General features: G+C 34.9%; 1 protein-coding gene across 1 annotated transcript in view; it reads right to left on the bottom strand.

The window, feature by feature from the left end:
- Nucleotides 1–23,474, bottom strand: part of ARMC4 (armadillo repeat containing 4) — a 90,827-nt gene that overhangs the window by 35,973 nt on the left and 31,380 nt on the right. The window contains exons 10-16 of the mRNA XM_035319284.1: nucleotides 20,475–20,621; nucleotides 20,004–20,213; nucleotides 19,635–19,871; nucleotides 18,937–19,047; nucleotides 18,280–18,434; nucleotides 14,820–15,062; nucleotides 6,799–6,913 (exon numbers count right to left, since the gene is read on the bottom strand). Of these exons, the coding sequence (XP_035175175.1) occupies nucleotides 6,799–6,913; nucleotides 14,820–15,062; nucleotides 18,280–18,434; nucleotides 18,937–19,047; nucleotides 19,635–19,871; nucleotides 20,004–20,213; nucleotides 20,475–20,621 (1,218 nt within the window). The remainder of the gene's footprint in view (nucleotides 1–6,798; nucleotides 6,914–14,819; nucleotides 15,063–18,279; nucleotides 18,435–18,936; nucleotides 19,048–19,634; nucleotides 19,872–20,003; nucleotides 20,214–20,474; nucleotides 20,622–23,474) is intronic.

Genomic DNA, 23,474 nt, shown 5'->3' with positions numbered 1-23,474 from the left:
TTACAGGTGAAAAAAAAAAAAGGAAAAAACAAGTTATTCACAATGTGTAAGGATGTTTCTATTCATTTTTCAAACTAAACAACACAATGGTAATATTGCTTAAAATTATTTTATATTCAAAGACTAATTTTATTCCTATAGAGCTGTGGAGGCTTCCACTGTAGCGGAACTGATGAAGAACCCCTTGCAAGATGAGCCTATTTTACTACATTTCACAAGTCTTTCTCTGCACAGTGTGTTGGGAAAATGCAATCTGTTGGAAAGTAAGAGCAGACAAACAACACACATTTTCCTGTCCTCTTCACCTCACTGAAGGAGGTAATGCCAGAGCAGGCTTAATGTTACATTAGTAGTTTTAACATAGCTCCAGTGCTACTTAATAGGCTAGAAGAGCAGAATCCCTTACTCTGCGCTCTTCAGGACTAGGTTCATCACACAGCTGAATACTTGGCATGTATATTTGCTATTGATAGCTTCAAGAAATAATGGCAAAGTCCATTAGTCAAGTGTATAGCCCAAGAAGGCATGTAATGAATGTCCTCGAAAAGTTGGTGTGGAAGACAAGTCTTCATAGTCACTCACACAAATTTTGGAAGTCCTTTCGTCTATTGTTTTCCTCACTTTTCAGCCTGGCAGACTACACCGACTCTTTCTCCACTTCTCCCCTTTTCTCCTCACAACTCTTACTGAAGTTCAGTCTTAGATAACTGCCAAATCCTATTTTTTTTCACAGAAGCAGTGAAACTACTATCATGAGAATCCTTTGAGGCCGCAGTGGCGAAAATGTCATGATTTGCTTTAGATTATTTTAAAAAGCATTATAATAATGGAAGCATGAGAAACTGATGACACTGACTAATTGAAAAAACTAAACATTGTTTCCATTGGATTTGTGTTGAACTGAATCCAAGTAAGTGCTCGAAACATTGAAGCTGAATAAGTGTCTAAGTAAACTTCTTCATATAATTATTAACATATTTGTGAGATAGCTGGTACTAATGTCATTTAATATTGTAGCATTGCAAGAAAGTAATATTGAAATGTTCTGAGGACGTTCTAGCTAAACAATCAATGCAGTGACAACACAAACAAATAAATCATTATAACAATTATTGTTTGTGTTGTTGCAGCTCTGGCGTGGTTCCATAAATTAGAGTGGTATTTGAGAAGGCAATCATATCATATTTTATCAATTACAATTACAGACCACTGAGAATCTGAACAAGCAGCATGAAGTATAAAATATGTTATAGTTCAATCAAAAGCTTCTGGGGTAGATAAAATGATTGCTTGAAATTTTCTGGTTTGTATTATGCAGCAAATGAGACACAAAGATCTCCGTGCTATTTTCTTGCCTTAAAATCTATGGAAGTCCCATATGGTAAGAGAGAGGATAAAGACAGAAAAAAAGTGAGATGGACAAGAAGGAAAAACAAAAGAGAGATGAAAAAGGAAAAAAAAAGGGAGGAAGATGAGGTTTAAGCTTTTTATAGATTTTTAAATCTAATTAGCAAGTCTAATTTAAAAGTACAGAAGCTACATGACAAGCTGTTGACTAGTATGTGTAGCTATTATAAACTAAGTTACAAGAAAAGCTGGTCAAATATTTTCCAGTGGAACAATATTCCATCAGAAAATGCTAATGGAATGGAACCAAAACCTTCCATAAGAACACGACTTCTTGAAAAGTTTTGACAGAAACCAGGCATAAAGGCAGGCTAAATTACCAACGTGCCTCTTCATCTTTTCTCTTGTCAGCCAGATGGCTGGTGAGTAGCCTGCCAGGCTGCTTGGCTTCTGGTTTTCACAGAATCCCTGACTTCTTGCCGGATAGGCTGCCAAACAGCTGGAAAGCCAGGTCTCCAGGAGCTCCTAAGCTTTTTGGCTTAAGTTCTTCAAGCTCTCAGGCAGCTGCTTTGCACTTAGGATCTGAGGCTCCCCAGTTAGGGAGACATAGGTTATGCTCTCAGTTTCCTGTTGCTTCCCAGATTTCAGGTTGTGTTTTACAGGAGGAACTGGGCTCCTAAGGACCTCAGGGCAATTTATGGCAGTTCATTCCGTATCTAGGATTGCATGTCTGTAGGAGCCCAAACACTCCATGACAGTTGGTCCACTAAACTTCTAGGCAGCCTGTGGCAAGAGTCATTGGAGAGGTTGGCTCTTTGTGGCCCCAGCAAGTATGGCATTCAACCAGGAACTCACCGAGCCAGGGCTGACTTTGTAGGCTTCCTAAATTTCCAAGGACCCTGCTATTCTGAAAGGTATGAGGGGCAAGCCAAAAATTCCTTTTTGTCTTTCTTATAGTACATCTTTTGAAGTTAGTTTGTAGGAAAAGCCTAAAAATTTGTAGTCTACATCCAGATATCAAGGATTAAAGAATGAATAGAAATGAGATCAAATGTAGAGAAGTAGGTATGAATGATGTTAAAATGCGATAATGTCTAGAGAAAACAAATAGGCAAATAGAAAGAGATCAGTAAAAAGCATTAGGTTTGAACTGCCAAGATTTCTGTATACAAATACAAGAAGCATAACAAGGAAAACAAAGAAACTGGAAAATGCTGTACATACTCAAGCAAGGAGTTTTGACGTTACAGGCTTATTCAAAGAAAAGTACATTAAAAAATATATTAGTACTATTTAAGTAAAATTTTTAAAATATAAACAAATGAACAACATTATGGGGAACTACTAATCTTCACACACCGGAGTTATTAATCAGTAAAATGTGTAAAAAGAAAAGTAACTTAAAACATTTAAAATGGCAAATAATCTTACTAATTGTTAAATATCAGAAGAATTTCAGAGTTCAACTACCTTTCCTTGTTACTTTTAATACAGAAATTTCCATTCTAGTTTTATACATATGGTTACATTAAGATTTCCTCAATATGCAAAATTTATATAAAAATCTTAAACAGCATGGGTCTTCTGCAGCATATTTTCCACCCATGTTAACTCCAGACTGCTGTCTCCAGTAGAAGTCACTACCTTAGCATATAATACTTTTGCAAAAGTGAAGGCTACTTGACCATCACACATGCTCATCTCTTGACCTTTCCCTCCTAAACCTGATTTAGTTTTGCTTTTGTGTGCGCGCACGTGTGTATGTCAACATGGACATTTCCCTTTATGTAGGAAATACACAATCATCTTTAGATGGCTGATCATCCTTCATCACACCCATGAAATTCCATTGTAGGACTGAAAAGGAAGAAAAGCATGTGTGTGTTGGGGGGGGTGAGGGGTTGGATTACACTTTATCAGAAAAGCGAGATGTCATTTTACAAGTAAATTTTAAGAAAATATGGATTAAAAACTTTCCCTCTCTCTTCTCTCATATCCCCAGTCTCAGATGGTTTACTTGAATAATTTTGACAGACTTCATACACACCTGACTTCCAGAAGTTCTTTAAGAAAGCCTTTACAGTTGTAGTTATAACAAAGGTTAAAATTTAAACTTTGAAAACTGAAAGCTGAAATGCAAACACAGACAAAACAGAGGAAAGGATGAGGCCTTACATTATGTTTGCACCCAAAACTCTATTAAATACAAGGAAGGAAAATAACCTCTAAAACTTTATTATTATTTTTTAAAATTATTTCAAATCATACTATTTGTACATCCCTCTGTGAGGAAATAGTTGACAGTGTTCCTCTCATCACCATAATGCCTTTGGATGAATTTTATGATAACCCACATAACATCTTTGTGGAGTTTCTCTCAATTTTTCTGTTTGGGCTGATGTATTTTGGAATAACACTATAAATACTGTTTTTTTTTTCAAAGTAGCATCATAATCAAATACTGCTGTTCCGACATCAACGGAGTTGAGTAGATATTTCTAAGCAACTTTTCATAATCATTTGTGGGTTTTGGACAGTATACTTACATTTTGTCATTACCAATGTGCCTGCAGTAGTAACTTTTCCTCTTGGAAATAACTAATTTATAAGAATATGTTTCTAATAAGATAATTCATTTGAATAAGTGATGCAGCTCTTTTAGCCTTACAGTTTAAATAAAGGTACACCTTAATTTATCCAAAATCATAAGATATTTTTCTAAGACTAACAAGTAGCATTGTTAGGTGCAGTACAAATTTTCTCACAAGTTCTACCACCTAAATTATGCCATTGCCAAACTACCTGTAAGATCTTCACTCTACAAGCCACTCTTAAGGCTAAAATTATTTAGAAATAATGCTGGCATAAAGAGGTCATGACTGATCTCAAACCAATATTATGACTGTCAGAGTTATAACAGTTTATATACTGTAATGTATAATTTATCTCCTCTATTTTAAAAGTATTAAATCTGTCACAGACCAAATAACACTGATCTAAATCATATTGATCTAATAAACAATTTCATTTCTCTATATCATACTGATGTAATCAACGATGTTGTCAGCCCAATTCTACAATACTATTCTATGGGAAATACTCTGAATCAGCTACTATAATGTAACTGTTAATTTATATAACCTAAAAATATAGGCACTTAGATTCTCCTCCTTTGGCATTAACTTCCTGCCTAACAGAAGGCAATTTAGACCCTAATGCTCAAAAACATCTTTGAGAATTCACCTGGGCATTTTGTGACTCATTACTTTCTAACTGTAAAACAGAAGTGGTGGGTTTTCTAATCTTAAACAGATTATGGCAGGAGTAAATGCAAGAGAGATGTCCATGTACTCACACACTTTGGCAATAAGAGCCATATCAGTATGATAGATTAGCTTCTATGATTTTATAAGTATCATGGCAAGTAATGTTTAAGTTGTATATACACAAAATGTCTGTGCAGGAAAATGGATGCTGTATTAAATTTTATAAAATTTGTTTTGGATACTGTTAACACGTTCTTTTTCATCTGTGAAGCTCCATACTACAGAGGACAACCACTACAGCTTCCTCAAAACAAAACAAAGGAAATCCAGACTTCAAGCTCAAAGCTATTGGAAACATACTTTGCAGTTTCAAGTACAAGCTTGGAAAATCCAGAGTGCACATAACTCATTTAAAGTCATATACTTATTCCTGCTTTTGAGTCAAGCACTGCATAAACCAAATTGTGCTTCTTGGAAGATCATGTAAATTGTTGAGTATTATTAACTGTGAATAAAAAATCAAAATTTTGTTTACATAGTAGTTACTGCATCTCCACAGCTTGGCTATAATTGCTGCTTTATACATATTTCTTTCCATTCAGTGTCAGAGGAAAGGGTATTATTGGTAGGTTTGTTTCAGTGTGCCACTCTGCCTCAGTCTCACACAAAAGACTCTTTGTGGGGTCACAGATTAGCATTTGGGCAGGCAGCCAAGAGAGATGAAAGGAGAGTGGCTACACTAAGGATGTACATAGCTTACACTCATCAAATACCCCGGGGAGGGAAACAGAGAAAAAAAATATCTATGTAGTCTGTAATTTCAGTAGCTGTCCTCTGTCCCTTTAGTTTCTGAAAACGTGTTTTTCGTCAAAGCTCTAGCAATGCAGAGCTCTACTCTGGCAGTACAGGTCATGGAGTCCTATGCATAATGAGTACTAAGATAAAGTAATATTTTAAAATTTAGTTATAGAAATATTGTTCAAGAGAGAGGCAGGTATAGTCAGATCTTGACAGAAGAGATATGTATGCACCCTATCATCAGGTAATATAAAACTTTCATACTAGATTATATTTTTTTTTAATTAAAAAAAAAAAAAGATGGAAAGATAATTCAGAATAACCAGGATATTTGAAAAATGACACATAAGCTATCTTTGTAGAAATCATTGTGAAGAAATAGAAAATGCTTAAGTTTTAAAAATCAGGAGCAAATGTTCTTAAAATACCTTCATCCACATGTCTATGCATACATCTATCTTTATAAATAAATAGCAGCCACGGTGTTCTCAATTCCAAACAGGAAACTGCCTGCAAAGGATCCTAAGGATAACTATCTTTTTAAGGAAATTTCCATTCTTTACATAGTCAGGTTTCAAACTGTAGAAGGATATGTATTTTTAGTATAGCAGAGAGAAGATACAAAAGTTGCATTGAATATGGAAGTAAATTAGAAATGGAAGATATTACTGTAAAAAGATTGAGGATAAAAGTCTACGTAGTATTCTAGGAAACATTTAATGAGAAACAAAACCTTCCACGTTCATTTTACCACAGGTCAGTGGTAAGAAATCATTGAAGATGAGTTACAGATTATGTACGCCATTTTATCTCTACATTGGAACTGACACGAAATACATGAATAGTTCAGTCTTCTGTGCAAACTGACCTGCACAACAACCACTATTCACAACTGGCACTTTTTTTTTGGCAGTCTCAGCAGAAAATCTATGGATTACATTGGCACTGAGACTGAAATATGCTCTGAAACCAAAAGACAGTCTCTTGAGAATGCAGTTGAAGTACCTCATAGTCGTGAACAGCTACAACTACCTGTGCTATTCATAGCCCATGAGTAAAAGCTTTCTGTTTCCAGCATTGTCAGGTTGGCTTTTTCGGCATACTTTGTTTGGGAGCAGGAAGTTTTGATCCTTACAAGCTATTAAAATAATTCCAAACATGTTAAGTGCTCTAAAGGCAAAACAGAATGCCTCCATCTAACACAAAATGAGTGCTAGATGGAGGGCTACTACTCTATTTTTAACAGATAAACACATCAATTATTTAAAGCAGTTAAAGGAATGAAATACATTGTAAGTGGCAAAGAGCAAAGTATTGCTACAAGTCATCCAAATATAAAAACAGTATGTGAATATATATGTAACAAAGCTATTAAATACTTTCTCACCTTAGCATTTTCAATGCACGGACAAATAGCCCAAGCTGCACTTGCTTGAACATCTTGATTAGGATTTTTCAACAACGACCATAACAAACGAACTCCATCTAAACGGTCGATTATCCTATCAAAGAAATTGATCAGAAAAGCGAGATAATTAATTATGGAGTACACAATGCTAAATTTTAGATTATATGTTTGAGAAACTACTTTAAGAAATATTGGTATGCTTTTCTCTAGCATTCTGTTTTGCTTTACATAAGTGCTTGTGTTCTGTTGTCAGCTGACTGCCATCAACATACACAGTAAACATTGCTTGCTATTGCAGATGGGTGTGAAAAAATTATGTAAAGACAGAATATGTTTTCCAACTAAATCTTATGAGTGTTTACCTTTTTATCAGCACTGTGATTTAAAATGCTTATCGAAGATAAAATGAACTGCATTATAACCAGAACTCATGTAAAAGTAGAAGTAAGCATGTGACTTTTTAACGATCTGCATGTAAACTGAAATCTGAATTCAAGCATACTAGCTTCTTTCATATAGTAACAAATACTTTCCAAAACAAATATTTATGCCCCAAACTATGTACTTAACTTTTTCTTCAGTCTATGCTTAATGTATTTACCTTACTGTACAACATATTTTAAGGTACTATGTTTCTAATCTAGCGTTAGAAATTAAAATGGTCACACCACACTGTACCCTTTGTTGGCCACGAGTAATGTGTAACTTGTTTCCCATGTGCTCCTTACCAACAAGACTAACATTGAATATTATGTTATAATTACTTAAACACACTGTAATCAAAGTATCTTCATGACTAGCTGAGAAATGAATTATCATCAGAATCATCTCTACACCATCTGTGTTATGTTTACATATCAATCAGGCCTGGGGATCATAACGTCACATTAGGGTACAGCGAATACCTTAAATAGAAAGGAAGGTCAAACAAAAGTTAACAGCATTTACAAACATTCATATTTTTCAAAAAGATATATTTAACCCAAAGCAGATGAGCTGAAGATAAAGGAAAGCAGGTACACTTTTCTAACCTCAGAAGGAAAAAATTCTCTTGTATACATGCAAGTCTACATCTTTAATTGTAAATACAAGATAAGAGAAATAAAATACAGGTTACATCTTATTTGTGTTCACTGTAAATACATTTGACAGGAATTTTTTAAACTTATTATAAAATCATTTCTATATGCAATTCTACCATCACATGAATGAGGAAAATAGTTATGGGCATTGACTCTGTATAAAATAACCATGGACTTCAATCAGGACATTTTTATGCAAACAGGTTAAACAACTATGCTTTCAAAACAATAATTTCTTGCACAAAAGGCTGGTTAAGCTGAGAAACCATAAGTTTTGTTTGTTTGTTTGTTTGTTTGTTTGTTTGATCTGCTCATTTAATACAGCTTATTTTACTTACTCATTTCCAAATCAACTGCAAGAATATCATCATTTAAAGGAAAAACTTAGAAATCATAACACAAATTAGAACAGCATGATCATAAACTACACAATTACATATACATGTCCACATAATAAGGATGACTTCAGTAAAAATGTCAAACAAGCTTTTAAATCTCTCCAAATCCCCAACACTTTCAAGCAATTTTAATAATACTTTCCTGTCATTTCAGAAAGTACATAGATTTTTTTCCTATATTGGACTTAATTTAAAAAAGATCCACGAGTGTTTCTTCTAGTCAAGCAGAGTACTGATCACTTACCAACATGAGATACTTCCTCCCAAGAGGGGCTAAATATAAATGACCCAATTCTAAACAGTATATAAAAATCAAGCGATAAATGTCAAACACTGAGTTCAGATTTTTCTACCATGTTTAAGAAAACAACCTCTAGGCTGATTTAACTTTTTTTTTTTTTTTTTTTTTTTTTTCTCCCCAAAGCCTTCTTTCCAATTTAAAATTTACTTTCTTCTCAGTTTTCTTGTCTTCTCCAAGCTTTTCAAGGCAAACTATCCTCACTCTATGGTTCCTTTTCTAAAGAAAATTTTTGGCCCAACAGAATAGCTCAGAATATCTGAAAGTGTTGTCCTCAGTCCATTCAATGTGCATAAAACAAAGAATGGTATGGAATAAACAAACAAACCTCCAAATTACATTCTTCATCACTGATCACTGGTCACTGGTTTCACTCATTTATACTAGATTAACCCAAAAGAAATGAATTCTATGCAGAAGAACGATACTCTCAAATTTTCATACTGGGAGAGTTATGGTTGTGTCACACAGAAGCACAAGCCCTTTTATTTCATCTTACCAAGAATATATATTTGCCAACTAAAGAAAGCATTGGTAAACAAGTGACTAAATCCCTTCTCAATTCCATTTTTTTTTTTTTAATCTTTCCATGGTTTCAGTGTAGCAGATGAAGAAACGATGTTAAACTAGCATATCTGCTATAAAAGCAATGGGAACACTAAAATAAATGGCCCTGAAAAGTGTTTCCTCTATAAAAGTGTTTGGAAGTTAGATTCCTTTTTATATGGATATTCCTTTTTAAAGTGGGCAAAAATATACATTCAAATTTCTTTACAAATAAACAAAGACATACATAGGAAAACAGACCTGTAATCTTGAAAATTTGAGCTCTGATGGCATCACTCTAACCAACATTCAGATTTGTTTGTATAAAGCTTTTGCATCTAATTTTCATCCCCAAATTGATTACAGCATCATTAGCAGGACACTGTAATATAGCTACTTATCACAATAAATACAAACAAACTGTAAAATTTCCTTTGGCTGGCTTTCAGTTCTGCATTCATTCATATCTAGTACATTAGCTGCCCTGTGGTTACGGTCACTTAGATGATACGTTTTGTAGTAATTTGTTGATGTAACAAAGACAAAACTAAGCTACAGTTAAACCAGTATTAATCATGGGACTGTTAAAGGAGAGGTCTTTTAATAAAGAGGCAGAACATTTTGAAAGCTGAAGGGAATCCCACAAAAGCTGACATAATGTGATATTTAGATGATATAAAAAATCTTACTATTTAATATTTTAAAGTTTAAATATTTAACTGGTTTATACAACAGCTGTATTGTATGTACTTAAATAATCTAATGTATAGAACACAATAGTATAAATTTTAACAGGCATGAAGCTCACACAAAGTAGGAATATTAATTTTATTATAGGTGATTGCTGTCTATTGCTTCACTGTAAGTACACAGTGGTATTTGCCATTTGACCAGTGTAGATAATTTAACAAGAGAGTTTTTATGAATGACTTTCATTGACTGTTTATAGATGACAGTTTAGAAGCTTTTTGCATTGCTTCATTTATGAATCTTGATGTCACAGCATCACTGAACCTCATGATATGTCTGCAAAAATCATGTCACAATTCTAGGAATTTACATTGTTTTCTAAAATATATCTGAAACTAGCAAAACTGTTAATCTGAAATAGTACTTCTCTTTAGAATTCAGATTTAATATTGCACCTTTCCAGTAGAAACTTCAAAATGAATTGCTTAAACACCACACACACAGAGCCTAGGCATCTGTTTGTCATATCTATCATCTTTTTCTGTTACAGTATTATTTGCCAGAACTTTTGAGATGTCCAGTTTTATTGTCTTCCAATTTAGACCACTAATACAGATATAAATAAACAAAGTTATACTGAGTCTGTATTGTGCTTACTGGTTAGATTATAGGGTTTAATTCTGGCAGGATGTAATCTTTCTTTTCTGAAACCACAATTTAGTATGTTTCTTAAAACTTTCACTATTTGCTGAAGTGCTTTAATAAATGTCTTCAATTCCATCTGTCTGTCTAAAATATTTGTACATTTTAATTTATAATATTCTAAAACCTCAGTTTTGAATACTACAGTTGAAGTCTATGAGTTTTCAAATGAAAAGTGCAAATGAAAATCTAATGTCGGTTAAAGAATGAGCATTAGTACTCTGGTTTTGGTAACATAAAAAGAATAACTGTGAAAGTTCTTTAAAATGACAAATATCCATAAAAGATATGCAGAGGCATCTCTGTCAATGCTGTGCAGCAGACTGAGTGTGGAAAACAGGTTCAGCTTATTTTTGCTGCAAGAGAAGTGGGTTGCCATTCTTTATACAGAAGATGTGGATTCACCTATGCCAATCTACTATTCTTCTTCCTTTGTCTATGCATGCTTCTTCCATGGAACATATGATAAAAATACATTATTTCCCTCAATAGTTAACTCCACTGTTTCATGGAATGCTCTCTTTTTATAATCCATAATCACATTTTATTTCTTACATGGATCCCATTCTCTTCATTACATACCCTTGAATCACTCACAGAAACTTCATGAGCTCCACCCTCTCAGTGTGTGTGGTTTCCACATGCCTACTGCTGCAAGTATAAGAACAGTCAAAATAGAAGACTGTTCAACTGAAACGCTCTAAGGCTAACTTTACTAAGCACATGCAGCTAATGGAATGTGACAATATATTTGAAAATTCTTAGTCCTTGCTGAGAATTAGATACTAACTTGAAATTTTCCTGCTTTGCTCTGGGTTTCTAGTACATATCAAGGTCAATGACAGTAGGATCCATAAGAATCATCATACTTTTAGGTGTTTCTGTAGTGCTAAATTAAAATAGAATCTCTTTAAACACTTCTTGTCCTAACCAGGTGACAAAGAAAACAAGCCTTAAGACCTAACAGCCAAATTGACAAGAGAAAAGCTAATAGAAAAGAACAACTGATTTCCTAGAATTCATCGAGACATCCCATGTGAAAAAATGATTACAAAATAAGGAATGTAATAATGGTTCATGCAGCTGAACCAGGAAGACCAGAAACAGCTAAGTATCAAACTCCAATAGGAAGTCATCGTGTGTATATACTTAGAGGCTACAAAGTGGCTTTGCTTCTTTCCAGAACATCTTGGAAGATCTCTACATTCTTGTTAAGATGAGCAATAGATTGTAAAGAGCTGAAAGCATTATAAGAGCTCAAACAGCATTTCTCAGATGTATTTCAAGACAGCTATTCTTAGCACAACAAAGCAACTCATGAAACAACAACGAGAAAAAAAAAGTGTAAGGTATAAAAGGGAATGAAATGGTGGAGCTGTGCATCTTCTTCTTTTCAAATTAAAGTTATTAATACTGTAGGAAGACAAATGCTTCCAGGTACCTTTCTACCACGTGGGTCTTTTAGATGTCTCTTAATACTTTGGTAAGATTAAACAGGAATAAATAAGGTAATAATGGGAATGGTAGGATGGCTAGCACCTGAACTATTTTATCATATAATCATACAATGATAGAATATACAAGTTGGAAGGGACTCACAAGGATCATTGAGTCCAACTCCTGGGTCCCCAAAGGACCACCCAAATAAAAAAATAAATAAATAAATAAATCAGACCCCACGTCTGAGAGAATTGTCCAAACGCTTCTTGAACTCTGGCAGCTCAGTGCCTTGACTGTGTCACAAAAACACAACATATCACATGCTTGGAATTTGAGCATCCTTAGCACACAGTCTTCACATTCTGGAGCTTTCATATCACTAATTTATAAACTGAGCACCAATTTATCAGCATTTTCTAATGTTAAAAAATTAAAAAAATCTCAGAAACAAATGTCTGAGTCCCAAATTCTGCAATTAGAACAAAGTGATACCACAGATTATGTATCCTACATGTGTTTGGTGACTCACTCTTCTCAAAAAGTAGACTGGGTTGTATGAGGAGTTACAGTCTCAGCTCCTGCTATACTGGTCTAAGGAGGAGGAGACAGAAGAGGAATGGACGGCCCATGATTTGGGGTGGGGAAAGAGGGGAATCTAATACTTTAACCCTGCAAGAGGCAGAGCCCTCAACCAAACAAATCATGTAAATGTGTGAGTAATTGTACTGATATTGATGTTTAAACTAAGCATTGTTTAAACACTTTGATGGATCAGGATCAAACTTAGCGGCACCTGGCTGAATCGTACCTCTGGAAAAGATTGCATTATCTCTTCTAGTGCTGTGAATCTGAACTTGCACTAGCACAATACTTCAGGTAAATGTCACAGTAATGAAAGTAATTTCTCTGTGAGTGTTTTTTTTGTTGTTGTTCGAGTAAAAAGTATATTTTGCTCCTGGAATTAGTTCCTTGCTACCGTTTTAAAATATTTTCAAAATATTAATAAATAAAAAGAAATCAAATGTTGAGAACCTTTGATAGAGGTTTTTTCCATATGAACTGAATTCAACATTTCAATCCTTTACCCACTCTTGGCAAAATCTTTCAAATTTCTTCCCAAACAACCTGCACTCTCTCCTTAAAAACAAGATGGACTTTGTTTTATCACAATTTTAGCAGCAACTTGTGTTATTTTTGGTGCTTGTGCTGACCACATTCCAGTGTGAGGCTATCCATACTGGATATTACACGTGGTAGTCCTGAGTACTGGCATATGTCTGAGGTTTTATAATACCAATTTATATTTATTAGCTTTGAAATTTCTCGGTTGATTTACAGAGTTAATTTTGTTAATACATTACAGCAAAGGTAGATATTCAGTATTCTTCATTTGAGATACACAGTGAAGATGATTTCATTTATGTGTACTTTCCTGCTACATGGCTAACTGTTCACACAACCCATGTTTACAGTTGTGTACCATCTAGCCTTTTGCCACTGGGTGACAGCCAAAGCATGGAAACAAAAGCCCTATTCAGGAAAAGAATTCCCTGCACTGCTATATGAATATCAAGTGAATTATGCAAATCAGAACAGGAGGAGCTTACTAAAACTCTTTTTCTGACCTTCCATATGTATAAGGAGGGAAATATGCTGAGAATCTTGAGGTAAATATCCCTGGAAGGGAACAGGAAGCACAGTAAATGCTCACCTCAACTTTTAACTGGAACACTTAATCATAAAGCTCAAGGATCTTTGTAAGCTGTACAAATCTCCATCACAAAACCAAAGAGAGCAGCAACTTTCTGAGTAAAAAGGCAGTCTTTCTCTTTGGTTTTGCAAAGGAGTAAGAGGAAAGAAAAGGTTGCAAAAAAGTCTGAATTCATAAAAGGAATGATGAAGAGGAACAGAACAGATAAAATACAAATAACACTCTTTCAAAAACTTTCAGATTATTTTTCATGACAGTACATGCACACATTTCTTTTGGAATTGCTTTCTCTAATTTAGGAAATTAGTTATGATTCAAGAACAGATGTAAAAGGAAGAGAAGCATAAGCAGGTACCCATCATACAGAACTTGTAAATAGGTGCTATGTAACTTTGAAATTTAATTTTAATAAAAATAATTTCACTATAGTTCTATCTGATTTACCCCCAAACACAAAAGCTTTATGTTTTATACATTTTCTCAAGGAAAAAAATGTGCTATTTAGCTCATTTTACAGTAGGAAATAACTAATCCACACAGTAAAATATCCTTTTAAGTCAGATTATACTTGACAAAACTAAAACCTTCTAAAGTATTTAACCTGAAATTGAATCTACTACTAATGCTGATGAACTGATAGAAGTATAGTAGATAGTCCTCAAACCCCCGAGTTAAAGTACCACAAACTGGAAATACCTTTTCAAACATCGGTATTACATGAAATAACTATTCTGTGATTTCAGTGGCATAAAATACAATTTGAACACAGGGAAAAACTATTTTACAGTGAGAAAGTCCAAATACTGGAACAGGTTGCCCAGAGAGGCTGCTGAGTCTCCATCTATGGAGACATTCATAACCTGACTAGATGTGGTCCTGGGTGACCTGCTTTAGCTGAAGCTGCCTGAGCAGAGGGGTTGGACTAGATGATCTGAATAGGTCCCTTCCAACCTCAACAGTTCTATCTTATCTGATTGCAGAGAGACATATTTATAATATTCTGTAATAAATTTTAACTCACTGCATAAGAACCTTGAATATTCTCCCCCAAATATTAATAATATTTCTGCCAGAATTACTCAAAGTATATATATTTTGTGATATTTAAAATGCTGTCAATATGAATGGCTTACATCATATTTTCAGGTTCTGTTGCACAGGCTCCCACTGCTTTTGTTACATTCACAAGCAGTGCCTGATTGGTTCCAGTAAGTAACTTCACTAAGGGTGGTATTCCGCCACATTTACGGATAATAGCTCGATTTATCGGTTCTTGGCAACATTCTCCCAGTGCTCCAACGATATTTACAAGGACTTCTTCAGGCTGATCAGTGAGCAGTCCTACCAAAGCTTCTACGACTTTATAATCGTGAAATCTAAATGACAGCAATAAAAAAAAAAAAAAAAAAAAAAAAAAAGTTGTCATCAGTATGTTACTACAATCCTTAATTTCTGTAATTAAATTATCTTGATGAAAAAATCACAATATAGGTAAACCATTCCAATCAGTTCTTATAAGTGCAACATACAGCATCCTTTCTTACTTTACCTTTTTAAATGTATTTCTCTATTTTACTGTTCTAGAAATCCAAAGAGTAGCTTGAGGGGTGTTGAAAACTTAACATATGGATGTAAACATACTGGAAGAGTAGCAAGTACAGTGGCATCCTAACTTCCATTTCTTTTTCCTGCCATGTTAACAATAGCTAGAGCAGGAGTATACCTGACCCTCTTCCACCTCTCTGATCATCAGTACCTCTCTGGTACCGATGATCAAAAACAAGTTTGTAAAAATCCTGGAGTTTTCTTGTGCATGCTCCTTCCTACAAACAGATGCATGCTAAACCTGCAAATTTAATTTTTTGGAACAGTACTTTAGTTCTCAGCACTGGGGCCACCCTATTTCTAAGTTTGTTTTGTTCAGAACTTAGAGGATTCTTAATGCTCAACAAATATCCTATTTTCCTTTCACACCTTTTCTGTGATACACCTTGACAATTCCACTTAGTGTATCAAGCTAGATCTAGCCTGTATATCACCTATTAATTATGCTTTGCTATATATTTTTGTGTAAATATACAGTTCATCTCCTAAAAAGATAAATTATCTGAGAACTGAGTTCTCACTTGTGCTCCTCTTATGTCCCCTAGCTTCTGCAAATGTCTACTTGAACTACAACTACTCCTCATTTTCCAGGAATCTGCCGTACACGTGACTTTTCTTTTATACAAAAAAATAGTATTTTTGAGATTCTGATGGCATATCTAGAACTCTGTTTCAATTAAAAAAATATTTCCAAGATAGCTTATCTGTATGACAATTAGTGTTATACCAAGAAATTAGAAACTTTATTTGTTTCTGATTTGCTTGGATCTGATACACATTTGCATAAAGAGAAAGTCTTTCTTTGTTCAATGTAATTTGGAAGTGTCCCTATATATATATATATATATACATAATTTTAAAGAGGAAATACCAACAACAAGAAAAAAGAGCAACAAAGCAAGTGAACAATTTCAAAATGAAAAATACTGGTTTTCTCTGACTATTTTAACAGTGTTGCAGACAAACTGCTTCATGGATGGAATAATATCAGCTGGCTCTGTGATGGGCAGGCTACAGTCTGACAGAGTTGTTGGCTCAGGCCATCTTGTGTCCAGAAGCAGTATGGCTGCTTGCAAACAAGGTGGAATCTGAGTTAGTCAGGCGTAGGCACTTGTACCAGCTCGCTGCTAAGTCAGCACAGCATCTCAGCAATATACTTCAGGTACAAGAAGTACTGCAGAGTAGTCTGAAGATAATTAAGTCGCCCTGCAGGAACCAGCAAGGTTTGTTAGTTCTAGCCTCATGCCAGACTTAAAGTCATCCCCCCAGATCTACTTAGTGATTTCACATCATCCTTCCTCCCTGTTCTGTTGTGTTCTCCTATCCTGACTTTTGATTGGGTTTATTGCTTCAGACTCAGCAGTGTATTCATTATACATGAATTCAGCTCAAGTCTGGAGCTGTGCCTGGCTAGTAACCTTCATGGAGCTTCAAGCCCTTGCCAAAGATACGCGAGTAGCCCAGCAAAAATCTGTTTGCATTTGCACAGAATTATTGGCTACAACTACACTAATAAATAAAACAGGCGATGGCTCATTCTGGAGCCCTGAAGACAAGAAGCACAGCATAGCATCCATATGGCTAAAATCTCTTATCCTCACAATTCAGGGTGGCCTCACCCATTCTGCCTAATGGAAACAATCTGTCGCTTGTGCTGTTCCCAAGGGGTGTCTGGGCATTGTCTGGAAGAGCTCTTGCTGGCACAGGCCAAACTGTGTAAGATATTGTGCTAGCAGTTAAACAGCATGGATAACCATAACATAGTGACTGAACCCGAGATTAGGTCCTATTTAATTTACTAGTATAGACAGATCCACTCATTTCATGTCGTCACTGATCTGGAACCAGGATGCCTCTGTGCAGACACCCAAAGCTCACAGAAAAGGAGGATATACCTTTCTGAAAATCCAGGTAACTGTAAAACGAGGAATGCAAAAAGAAGTAAGACAGAAGTATAGTATGTAAAGACCATGGCTCTGCATAAGAGCAGTTTGGGAACTAATTTAGGACAGTAAAAAGCCATACTGTAAACCGAGATTACTGGATGTCTTTCTGATTTTGACCCAGCAGTTATCTATTATATCTGCTTGTCCAGCAGAGTACGCTAAAATTAGGGCTGCAGGAAGAGGTTACCTTTTACTGATTCTCCTCCCAGTCTGTGAATCTCATTTGTCTGTACAGAGCAGCATAACTTCAGCAGGAAGCCTAGCACATACTCCAGTAGAGCAGGCATTTTTGAGGTAAGATGAACAAATCAGATGTATTAATTTGAGAGAGGCCAAGTGTTCTCAGTCATTAAGCTATTCCATAAAAGACAGGGTGATAATTTCTGCTGTCACATTCTTAGATAACCACTCTGGACCTTGATACTGAGAATATACAAGTACCTATGGTAGGCCTCACTACAGTTAAATGCAGTCCTTTAGAAGTTGGGTGTCCAGACCAAGCTACATTTCTGAGTGCCTTTTGTAAGCAAGAAGAGAGACATCTAGGCTAATTATCCTAGCATCCAGTATATTTTTTAAGCAAGTGGACCTAATGGATATTAGATACCTACCCCAGAGTGAGATAATGTTCACTCTCTCTTTCAACCTAAAATGTTAAGCTAATTGTGCTGACTACACTCTACTGTGCAGCCATAATTGCAGTTTGCAAGAAAGAGAAGAGTGGGGATATCAGATACACATACATGGAAAAATATTTTCTATGTGTTAATACACCTCCTGGCTCAGTCTTCTGTATCTTAACTATTGTTCAGAGGCACCAATTCTCCCCTTTAACTGTTAAGATTCCAGGAACTTGACACTGTTTCCAATGCACCCTGATGAGGTCACCAGCAGTTTTTGGTACAATAAAACCTAAGTTGAAAGTCCAACTAATCATAAAACATGGTTTTGCAGAATAGTGACATAATATTTTGAAAACAATAGAGATCCATAAAATCAAAACATGATAATGTAATAAATATTTGTAAAACTAAATTGTTACTTTGACACATTCTCTCCACTGATTGCACATTTCCAGATTGCTCCTGTCACAGCTGCTAAAAGTTGTTTATTTTCGGAGTTACCAAGCAGAACAGATAGTGGTTGTAGACCTCCATGCAGTCTAACCAGGTCACGTGTTTCTTTATCTTCTGCACACTATACAAAAAAATAAATACACATATTATGCAAAATATGTAAAGCAATGTCTTCAAAAGTTACGTGCATTATTTTTTAACTAGTCAAATCTAACACAGATGAAAATGCAAATATTTTATTAAAGTGCCTGACTAGGCTAACATTTCACTAAGGGACTTTAGGCAGTAAACAGCTACTGTAGCAGTGTTGACACTGTCACATTGTCCACTTTGTGGGCAAATAAACATAAAAACATGCATCTTCTTGCACAATAAACCCTGCCTCTCTCCACTGGCTAACTGGAATTTAGGGCTTGCACACAAGAGCAGTAAGAAAGGGACTGCAATATCAAAATGCAGCTAAAACATCCTCATAAAAATTAAGCCAAGGATCATCAACATTTTTACAAAGTAGTATCTCACACATTAAAGAAATAGTAAAATTGAGAAATACTATGTGTAAACTACATGAAAACAAAGTGCTAATCCTGGCTTTTATCTACTGATTAAGTTAATACGATTACCTTAAATATGGCACTAGCACAATGCATCTGAAGCTCCTCATGCTCACTACTCAGATTTTTCACAAGGTTCTCAATCATTCCTTCTGTTCTTATTGCAAGTCTGTAACTTGGCTAAAAATACAAATTGTACATGTATATTTACAGTCAATATCACTAGTCACAATAACAACACAGCACTACAATTCAAGGCTTTGATATTGTGAAGCCTTGTACTCTATTTTAAGCCCAAGTCACGTGCATTGCCCTGAATATGTCCTTGTGAATTATGTAAGACAGTAAAACACACTGTTCTGTATTGCATTGGATCTTCTGGGCCACATCTGCAGGTTAGCTTTGTAGAATTTAAATGTACTGATTAATCAGAATATAACATCTTAATTTCCCAAATTTCATTTCTCAAGTACAGTGAAAAAAAAAATAAACACATTAAGTATTTCATTTCTATGTACTTTCTTTCATGAACTACTCTTAGCCTTTAAAATAAAAAATTATGTGGTCTTTATTACAAGCTCTAACCTTCTCAAAAAAACTTTGCACAGAGTATCTACATCCAGAGTGGAAAATTCCTGATGGGATAACTGTGCCGGTAACTGTTCTGGAGAAGCTTCATTTTTAAATGACAGTCAAATGTAATGCTTCTTTTTAGTAGTCAATTGTTTTAATGATTGGAAATACCTTAGCTGTATGTGTTTACTTACCTCTGAAGCACATTCTTGTAGTGTCCCCACAACTGGGGTTAGGATGCTTATATGTGAACTTTTGAGCCATTCAGCTAATAGTGGAATGCCTCCAGCTTTACGGATTGCTTCTTTGTTTTTGGTACTTTTGCTGCAGCTCCAGAGTGCTAAAGCCCCACAGCGTGCTGTTTCAGTATCTTTTGCCTGATATGGTGTTAGACCAGTTGATCTCACTGAAGTACATTCCAACAATCCAACCTAACAAAAAAACACATTTTTTAAATATCTACAAGTATGTTTCATATTAAGCTGCTTTTTAATGATGGCATATACTATCTGAAGACTCATGTATGCAAAAAAAAATGACACTTTGGGAAAAAATATACTTACCAATCTCTTGATTCCCCCATGAAGCCTTACTGTCCTTCGCGCTCGTTTAAATCTAGCAACATTAGCAATTGTTTCAGCTGCCAAACATTTTAGATCTTTATCCAGGGAGTCCAATATTTTCACCATAATCTCTAAGCCCCCAAGATCTGCAATTGCATGTCTGATCAGTGTATTTTGACTAATTTCCTTCAGGATTTTTAATGAACCAATCTAAATAATGGAAGATAACAGATATTAAACATTATTTAACATAAACAGAAAAATCTATAAAATGGTTACATAGAACATTTTAACTTTTAAATCAAATCAGAAGTGAAGAAGGCAATTGAAAAGAAGTCCTCGCAACTGAGAAAATACAGAAAAAAAAAAAGAAAAAAAAAAAGTTTTCTTCATCCTATATAACCTTTAAAATTTAAAACATATGCTAATAGAAAAGGTATATTCACAGCTCTTTTCAACAAAGCTACATACCTGACATTTAATTTCTTCTGTATCAAGTAAATTAATTAACACTTCAAGACACCCAATGTCTCTGATGGCCAGCTGGCATGTTTCTTGAGCCAGATTGAAATCTCTCATTGAACACAATGCAATTACTGTAGCTGTTGGATTACCTCCCTAAAATAAAGCAAATTTTTAACATATAAAAAGTGTATTTAATATAAAACTTAATCTCTTCTACTAGTAGTAGTAAAACTAATACTAAAGGAGAAACTTGTTAGATTATTTTTTATTCTATGTTGTCAAATGACATAGACGTAATAAGAAACGGGATTATTGATCAAGTCTGCAAATGACATATAGATCAAAGTGAGAATGAATAGCATAGATGAGTTATGACTAATACAACCTGATGTGAATGGACTAGTAAATTAGATAGTCATGTATTAGAAGTTTTGGTATAAGCACATATCAAAACAACACACAGTGAAGATACAGACATTTCAGAGAAGCTATCAAGTATTCTTTGCATTGGTGTTCACTCTAGAAGAAATCAAAGAGACTCCAAACTGGAATCATTCCTTGTGGAGGACATTTCAGAAGATTTGCCTGAAACTGAAGTTACTGTTGAAAAAGTTATTAAAAAATCCTGACATATTAAACAATAAAAAAATGCCATTACTAGATAACATTCAATTGAGTTGTAAAGAAAACGGAGGGTAAAATACTTGATTGAGTACAAATGGTATGTATCTGGTCACTGGAAACTACCTGATCACCAAAGTACCAGGTAAAAACAAATGTCTTTTAAAAGGACTCAGTAGTTACCCAAGAACTGTTAGCCAAATATCTGTATTGGAAAAAACAGTAGGCTGTAATAACGAACAGAATTAACAGACATCTGCCTAAATATGACATTCTCGGTACAGTATGATATACTTAAGAGTCAGCATAGACCTGTTTAAAGAAGTCCTGCCTTAAAAAACTTGCAAAGCTTGTGGCAATGCCAGTCTTGCTGATATGTCTAACCAGTTGATATGTCTACATAAATCTTTAGACAAAATCCCTGATAGCTTTCATAGTAACTAAGCCACTATGACTAAAGGATAGGAAACTAGGAATAAGAGTAAATGGTCAGTTCAATGAAGAGGACTGATTTATTGGAGTTCCATATATATGTGTTGAAGTTGTGAAATTCGACATACTCATAAACACTCTGGAAAACAAAAGGACTAGTTAAGCAACAAAGTTTGCTGATGATACTATGCTACTAATTAAACTAAGACATTGAGGTCCAGTTGTGACAAACTGCTAAAGAATCTACTAAGGCTAAGATGGCAATAAAACAGCAAATGACAAAATGAGAACTGATAAAATACAACAACAAAAACAAAACACAATCTTATATCCACAGATGAAATGATGAGTTTTCAAATGACTATTCAAAATTAGATGTGATATCTTGTGATTATGGTAGATGGCAATCAAAAACCAAATGGAATATTAGGACTTAGAAAAAAAAAAAAAAGTGAACAGAGAATGTCACTATAACACTGTTTAAACCCATGCTTCACATGCACCTTAAAAACTTTTTTCATTTCTGCAACCTCAGCTTCAAGATTTCTGTAGCACCAGAAATGTTTCAGAGAAAATAGCAAAGATGATGCAAGGCTTTTCCAGTCTAGAAGGATAAGCAAAGGGATACGATAAGAGGCCTGCAATGTTAGGCATGGCATTGAGCAGGATAAATAGGGACTGACTGTTCAATGCCTCCTTTAATACAGATATAAACTTTTTTAATAATGAAAGGTTAAAAATAATAATTAAAAAAAAGGTGTAGGTTCTTAAAAAAAAAAAAAGGTAATAAAATAAAATGGTTCCAAGTAGAACTAGCTGAGAAAGGATTCTATGAAAGCTGAAAGTTTTTATGAGTTTAAGAAGAGACTCAATGAGTTCATGAAAAGTAATCCATTGAAGGTCAGTAAAACCATAAATATCTCACTCAGTTTCCAATTCCCTAAGCTAAAAATGGGTAGGGGCTGGAGGAGTATTACACTCGTGTTTGCCCTGTTCCTACTCTGCCCTGGGCATTTGTTTATTGGTCTGGGTTTCTTCTTCCTTGGTGGAACACAAGTGGAGCTTCACACTACTACAAGTTATGCAGTGAAGCTTCCCACATTTAAGGAAATCAGAGGTTAGGCTATCTAGAGTGCATGAGAAAAGCTTTAACCACAGAAAACTTCCAGTGTGATTATCCTGTCTCCCTTCCTGTTGCAGTCAGGATATTGGGCTACTCTGACTTATGATCTGCCTCAAACCAGTCTCTTTCACATCCAAATTAAAGGTCATGCTCTTACAAATAATGAAAACAGGATACACCCCGATGTAGGAGTTCTATACTGGAAACCAGGGCATGTAAAAAGACTTGTGATGACAAAGAAGAATTTGATATGACAGTGTATCATTTGATTGAATGGATGATATTTTGGGTAGATAAGTGAATATACTGAATAGGAATATAGGCATTAGCTCCTTTTAGGCACTTGTGCCACTACAGGTATTGTGTGTCCAATTTTCCTTTTTACAGTTCTTGAAGGAAAGTGAAAATATGGAGATGATTCAAAGAAGAGAAAGAAAAGTTACTGTAAGCCTGAAAAACTGCTGCATGAAGTCAGACATGAGAAATGCTATTTAGTTTATTAAAGAGTAAGTTAAGATATGATTTATTCGTAGTGAAAGAATGCATCTATGAGGAAAAGGAATGTGATCACAGTGCACTCTGCAGCTTATCCTGATGTTTGATGATTTGAAGTAAAAGGTACTTGAATTTACATGACAAGTAAAGTGCAAGTTTTCCACTGTGTGGTTAGTTATCCTTTGGAAGAAGTTTCTTAGGGTGACGATAAGTTTTCCTGCAGTGGAAATTTTTCAGTCAAGATTGGATGTTTTTCTAAAAGATAAGCTCTATTTCAGCCACAGCGACTAGACTAAGACCAAGAAAAAGATCAAAGAATACATCCTGTTGTAGGC

Source organism: Oxyura jamaicensis, chromosome 2 (genome assembly GCF_011077185.1).
Source record: "Oxyura jamaicensis isolate SHBP4307 breed ruddy duck chromosome 2, BPBGC_Ojam_1.0, whole genome shotgun sequence".
NCBI classification, from domain to species: domain Eukaryota; kingdom Metazoa; phylum Chordata; class Aves; order Anseriformes; family Anatidae; genus Oxyura; species Oxyura jamaicensis.
Note: the sequence above shows the minus strand (reverse complement) of the source record. Positions and strands in the feature narration are given on the sequence as shown.